This window comes from Littorina saxatilis, unplaced genomic scaffold, assembly GCF_037325665.1.
Source record: "Littorina saxatilis isolate snail1 unplaced genomic scaffold, US_GU_Lsax_2.0 scaffold_3374, whole genome shotgun sequence".
NCBI lineage: Eukaryota > Metazoa > Mollusca > Gastropoda > Littorinimorpha > Littorinidae > Littorina > Littorina saxatilis.
Window position 1 is genome coordinate 1 of NW_027129643.1, and position 7094 is coordinate 7094.

Below are 7094 nucleotides of genomic sequence, written 5' to 3' on the forward strand. Positions count from 1 at the left end.
TATATCACAGTTGCGCCATCTCGGTCGTTGTGTTTCAGTGTTGCAACGAGAGCTTTTCTTGTAGTAAATCTTTCTCGCTGATACGGTGTGACGATTTCATATTTCCCCCGTGGTCATATTTCCCCCTCGATATATTCTCAAGACTGAAATGTTGTTTCCTGGTGAAATTAAGAAGTGAAATCATTTAAGGACGATAAGCATGTCAGTTTCTTGCATGTGAAGGAAATTGGTGGTGACATTTAATAGATTTCACCCCAAAAATCGATTTCTTTGGAAACGTGTACCGAGTGGTTACGTCCCTTGAATAAGAAGGAAAACATTTTAGGATGAATCAAATTTCTAAGTTAGATACAAACAATTGGTTCGATAAATTTGACCCCATGAATGTAAGGTACCCAAGGTCGCTCATCAGTACTATCGAAGGGTGTGTTTTTTTGTTCAGTGTGGAGTTTATACAAGATCAACGCGGCCGTGTGTGTGTGTGTGTGTGTGTGTGTGTGTGTGTGTGTGTGTGTGTTTTGTTTTGTTTTGTTTGTTGGTGTTGTAATAATGCCTGTGTGGCTGATGTCTTACTGGGTGAGTTTTTTTTTCAAATGCCTGTGGGCACGAGTTTTTTTTCAACTAGTGGATGGCGGTTATACAGCCGTCAGAGTGGTTGGTTACCATGACAGTGACTCCATGAGTGCAAAGTTATTGTTGCAGATTGGCTTCTTCCACTGTAGTCAATTTCTCGACATTGACATTAGATCTGATAGATTGGAGTTGGTGTTGAATGAAATTAATTATAGTGTGCCAGGAAAGCCCGGAGCTGTCGGTTCTAATAGGATTGAAATTAATTCCATCGCTTGGTTTCAACTTGTTTGTCTGTCTGTCTGTCTGTCTGACAGTCTGTCTGTCTGTCTGTCTCTCTCTCTCTCTCTCTCTCTCTCTCTCTCTCTCTCTCTCTCTCTCTCTCTCTCTCTCTCTCTGTCTGTTTCATTTGTTAATTGTATGTCATTTAACAAATCCTGTTCCATGCGATGGATTTTTTGTGTGGTCTTTAGTGTATTGACTAATTTCTATCCCTTGGTTCTGTCAGTCTGTGGTATATTGACGAATGTCAGTCTGTGGTATATTGACGAATGTCAGTCTGTGGTATATTGACGAATGTCAGTCTGTGGTGTGTTGACGAATGTCAGTCTGTAGTGTGTTGACGAATGTCAGTCTGTGGTGTGTTGACGAATGTCAGTCTGTGGTGTGTTGACGAATGTCAGTCTGTAGTGTGTTGACGAATGTCAGTCTGTGGTGTGTTGACGAATGTCAGTCAGTCTGTAGTGTGTTGACGAATGTCAGTCTGTAGTGTGTTGACGAATGTCAGTCTGTGGTGTGTTGACGAATGTCTGTGGTGCCAGTGTTGACGAATGTCTGTCTGTAGTGTGTAATTGACGAATGTCAGTCTGTAGTGTGTTGACGAAGGTCAGTCTGTGGTGTGTTGACGAATGTCAGTCTGTGGTGTGTTGACGAATGTCAGTCTGTAGTGGGTTGACGAATGTCAATCTGTGGTGTGTTGACGGATGTCAGTCTGTGGTATATTGACGAAAGTCAGTCTGAGGTGTGTTGACGAAGGGTCTTTGTCACTTTGTGTGTTTCAGTCGGACCTGATAGGTCAGAGTTTGTTTGACATCCTACATCCACGAGACATCTCCAAGGTCAAGGAACAGCTCTCCTCCTCCGATCTCACACCCAGGGAGAGATTCATTGATGCAAAAAGTAAGTGCAAATGCACAAGTAAATGGAAATTCTTGCACACAGATGTGTTTGTCTGCCTCTGTCTTGTCCGTTTCTGTCTCTCTCTCTCTCTCTCTCTCTCTCTCTCTCTCTCTCTCTCTCTCTCTCTCTCTCTCTCTCTCTCTCTCTCTCTCTCTTTGTTTCTCTCTGTCTCTCTCTCTGTCTTTCTCTCTCTCTCTGTGTCTCTCTCTGTCTGTCTCTCTCTCTCTCTCTCTGTGTCTGTTTGTCTCTGTCTCTCTGTCTCTCTCTCACTCTCTCTCTCTCTCTCTCTCTCTCTCTCTCTCTCTCTCTCTGCTGTTTTTAAAAGCAGACAACAATTAATAACTACTACTTCTTGATGCATTTGTGAAATGAACTTTACTTTGAGTTAGAGGAAAAGAAAAGTCAAAGAAAGAAAATACCATGATTTGAGATCACCGCTGATGAAATGAAGTTTTCTTCTTGCAAATAAAACGAATCTTCAAAATTTGGATCACAGCAGATGACAGGGCCGGACTACCGGGGGGGTTATGGGGGTTGCGCAACCCCCCCCCCCCCCCCCCTAGCCTAAACATGTACCTTACTTATTTAATTTTTTTTTTTATTATTGCTTATTTTATGCCGTTTCATGCAAGGAGCGACCATTTTCCTATCTCAGAATATGACCTACCCGTCAGCTTCAGGGGGCTTTGCCCCCTGACCCCCACAACGAGGGGGGGAGGGGTGGGTTCTAGGGTTTCCGGACCCCCCCCAGCCAAAAAATAAAAATATTGAATGAGGTATGCATTTCTTTATTTTACATTGAGTTTCAATTTTTGGGGTATTAATCAGTGACAAAATCTGCTGCCTGAAACTGGTAATGATCATCCTCAGAATGCACCAGATTGCACCATTTTGCATCCTTTTTTTCAAAATTTTTCGGGGGGGCATGCCCCCGGACCCCCCTAGCAAGCTAGGCGCTTCGCGCCGTCAGCTCGGCGCTTCGCGCCTTCACACCCATATCTTCACAATATACTTTTGAAAAAAAACAGTCATAAAATGAACTGATCCGCCCCTGCCGCCAGGGGGGACATCCCCCTGGGCCACCACTGGCAACCCCCTCCCTCCTCTTCGCCTAGTCCGGCCCTGGATGAAATAAGATGATTTTCTTGTAATTAAAACGTATCTTCATATTTGAGATCACCGCAAGTGAAACTAAATTTTCTTCTTGCAATTAAAACATCTCTTGTTTTGCAATTGAAACATCTCTTGTTTTGCAATTGAAACATCTCTTGTCTTGCAATTAAAACATCTCTTGTCTTGCAATTGAAACATCTCTTGTCTTGCAATTAAAACATCTCTTGTCTTGCAATTAAAACATCTCTTGTCTTGCAATTAAAACATCTCTTGTCTTGCAATTAAAACATCTCTTGTCTTGCAATTAAAACATCTCTTGTCTTGCAATTAAAACATCTCTTGTCTTGCAATTAAAACATCTCTTGTCTTGCATTCTGTGTAGCCATGATGCCGGTGAAGACAGAAGTCCCACAGAAGCAGACGCAGCTTTGCTCCGGTGCACGCCGATCCTTCTTCTGCCGCATGAAGAGCAGCAGCAAAGGTCAATCTGACATGGCGCCCCCTGTCAAGGTCAAGAAGGAACCGGCCGAGTCGCATTATCATCGGAAGAGGCGATCAGGCAAAGGTTTGAAACTTTTCTCTTTTTTTCACGGTTTTAGAAGAAAAAGAAAAAAAAATTCAACATGGTTTTATATCTTTTTGGTACATATATAACATGACAACAACATCAGACATCAACATCAAATAACATCAGACTTTAGAATTCTTTTGATACAGTAAAACTTGTGTCATAAGACCACTATTTTAAGACTTCCTAGTGCCCTTGATTCACAGGTATCACTCTAGTTGAGTAATTAAATGTGATAAATAAGTAATAAAGTTGAAATGGAAAACAAAAAAGGCTTATGGCATTTTCGCTTAATGCTTTTTTTAAATGTATGCAAGTATTATGTTTTGCATCAGACTGTCCAAGTGTAGGTATTTAATTTTACTTTGTGACATCTCACGTTAACCGTGACCCACACTCATGACTGTCTGATTAATTTCATGAACAGTGTTAGCAAAATCAGAGGGAACCTTAGCAACTAGCAGAAAATGTCCGTTACCGTGTCCGCAGAAAATGTCCGTTACCTTTTTATGATAAAGTTTCTCTTTTTATGATAAAGTTTTTAGCAAAATCAGACGGAACCTTAGCAACTAGCAGAAAATGTCCATGCATCCAAGGTTACCTTTTTATGATAAAGTTTCTCTTTTTATGATATAAAGTTTCACTTTTTGTGATAAAGTTTCACTTTTTATGATAAAGTTTCACTTTTTGTGATAAAGTTTCACTTTTTATGATAAAGTTTCTTTTTTTATGATAAAGTTTCTCTTTTTATGATAAAGTTTTTCTTTTTATGATAAAGGTTTTTTTTATGATAAAGTTTCTCTTTTTATGATAAAATTTTTCTTTTTATGATAAAGTTTCTCTATTTTGTCTTCAGACTGGAAGAACTACACAACGATTCACTGCACCGGCTATCTCAAGTCGTGGTCGACGGCAAAGATCGGGATTGAGGACGACAACGAATCCGACAATGACAGTTGCAGCCTGAGCTGTTTGGTGGCCGTGGGCCGGGTGCAAAACTGTGTCAACCCCTTCCCGTCGGAGGAGCGGGGTCACATCAAGGTCAGACCCATGGAGTACACGTCGCGTCACAGTATCGATGGCAAGTTCTCCTATGTCGATGAGAGGTGAGTCACACATGACAGTTTTACCTGAAGTTTTGAGTTTTCGTTAATTTCAAAGACCATGATCAATGGTGTTTTGTTTGTTACATTGGAACCCCCCCCCCCCCTTTTACGACCTCCAAAAATCTGAGGAAATCAGGTATTAAAACGGAGGAAGTCTCAGAATGGGGGTAAATTTACAGAAGATATTAACAGAAAATCTGAAAAAACTAAGGTCGTAAAAGGGAGGAAGTCTTATGATGATACAATCGTTTATTTAAAGTCACTCTGTCAACACATTGGCCACATTTGTCTTTGATTAAAAACACACACAGGCGCGCACACAAACTTTCCCTTTATGGAAGTCTTAAATCGGGGTGTCTTTAAAGGGGGTTTCACTGTATAACCATTCATTGAGCCCTCAGTTCTGTGCAAGTTAGTATTTTCTGAAACCACAGCCTAAGTTTAGTTTATTTTTTCAGAGCGACCGTGATTATGGGCTACCTTCCTCAAGAGTTGTTAGGGACGTCAGTGTACGAGTACTATCACCAGGACGACATTCCTTCCATGGGGCAGATCCACAGAAAAGGTACGTCTGCTTTCTTTGTTTATTTGTTTTGTTGTTGTTTTTTGTTTGTTATGTGGTTTCAGGTGTCATATTGCAGAAGAGGGAAGGAGAGTAAGATAGACCTGAACAAGAAATTAGAAACAGAGAAAGGGAAGACAGGGAGAGGCAAAGAGAGAGAGAGGGGGAGAAAGAGAGTGTTTTAGGGTCCAGAGAGACAAATGAATGATGGAAGACCAGAGAGATATTACATCAACCCTGTTTCTCTCTGGAGGCTTTTCTGTGTGTGTGTGTGTGTGTGTGTGTGTGTGTGAGTGTGTGTGTGTGTGTGTGTGTGTGTGTGTGTGTGTGTGTGTGTGTGTGTGTGTGTGTGTGTGTGTGTGTGTGCACGCGTGAGTGTGTGTGCGTTTATGTGCATGCATGTGTGTTGCATCTAGTTTGCTATTTCTCTCTCTCTATTCCTGAATAATGACGGTTGATAATGTGTCATTTTTCTTCCAGTTTTATCAACAAAAGAGAAAGTGGAAACAGACGTGTACCGCTTCAAATTAAAAGACGGAAAGTTTCTCCATCTCAAGTCCACGTGTTTTGGTTTTCGCAATCCATGGACCAAAGAGGTGGAATACATCGTCTCCACCAACTCGGTGGTCCAGTAAGTTGTTTAAAACGAAGATTGAATACAGTGGAACCCCTCTTTTAACACTTTCTACCCCACCTATGTTGACCCATTTTTGTTTAGCCGAGACCAGCTGTGCTGCAGAATTGTAGTAACTACGTAGAAACTGTGTATCAACACGCTGGAATGCAGGCGTTAGTCTAAATTGTGACCCTCCACCACGGAATGAGTCGCATGTCACCTTTGCATGATTTTCATATTTTTACATTTTCCTAAAGAGTTTTTGATGCTCTATCTAGTGGTGAAAACAGTTTTAGAAAAGAGCAAACACTGTTTGAGTTATAAGCCTGTGACTAAGGTGACCCTCACACTGTTACCAGACACTCCCGCAGAACCGCGCGAGGTGACATGCGACTCATTTCGTGGTGGAGGGTCACAATTGATGTTACAGAAAGCGACTGAAGCTAACAGTCTGAGCGGATATATCAAATGAGTGGGTACGGATATATCCGTACCTGGGAGACAAAGAGTTAAGACCCTTCAATTTAAGACGTCCCCCTTTCTTAGATGTTCTGTTGATACTTAACCTCTGTAAATTGACCTATCCCTTTTAAGACTTGATTTTCTTATATTTGTGAAGGTCCTAAACGGGTGGGGTCCAATTTCTCTTCATGTGTGATGAGATGATGCAATAATGCTGCTCCTAGTTTTCTGTACATTTTTTTGAATGACCAGTGTTTTCCTTTATGTGTTCTTGGTTGACATAATAGCATGCTTTCTCAAGTCCTTGTACGACACGGGGACGTAGTAGTTTCCCTTCACAGCAGACTCTGCAGAGCTGTTTGCCGGCGGGGGCGTGAGCTATTTATAGTAGCTCGACATTTCTTCTACGTTGCCGGCTAGAGATGCAGCTTTGCCATAGACACTAGTTTCTTTTTTAAATGCTTATTGCGGTTGATTACAAAGTGTATCTCTTTGTGTAAACAGGGGTCAAGAAGTGACCAGCTCGGGCCAGGGCATAGAACTGCCCTTGACCATACCGGACGAGGAAGACTTCACACCCATGGACTTGGGTAAGCTCACAGCAAGATAACTTAAGCTTTAGGAAGAAAGGGGGGGGGGGGGGTGTGCACTTGAAGCTAACAAGATAACTTAAGCTTTAGGAAGAAGGGGGGGGGGGGTGTGCACTTGAAGCTAACAAGATAACTTAAGCTTTAGGAAGAAAGGGGGGGGGGGGTGTGCACTTGAAGCTAACAAGATAACTTAAGCTTTAGGAAGAGGGGGGGGGGTGTGCACTTGAAGCTAACAAGATAACTTAAGCTTTAGGAAGAAAGGGGGGGGGGGGGTGTGCACTTGAAGCTAACAAGATAACTTAAGCTTTAGGAAGAAAGGGGGGGGGGG

General features: G+C 42.0%; 1 protein-coding gene across 1 annotated transcript; it reads left to right on the top strand.

Annotated features, from left to right (window-relative positions):
• Positions 1-549: 549 nt before the first annotated feature.
• Positions 550-6766, top strand: LOC138957871 (basic helix-loop-helix ARNT-like protein 1; the record flags this gene model as incomplete). Its single annotated transcript, XM_070328911.1, has 7 exons — positions 550-576; positions 1632-1749; positions 3245-3427; positions 4287-4536; positions 4995-5101; positions 5579-5729; positions 6681-6766. Coding segments are annotated over exons 1-7 (922 nt in total), but the record flags the coding sequence as incomplete, so codon positions are not given.
• Between the last annotated feature and the right edge of the window lie 328 nt (positions 6767-7094).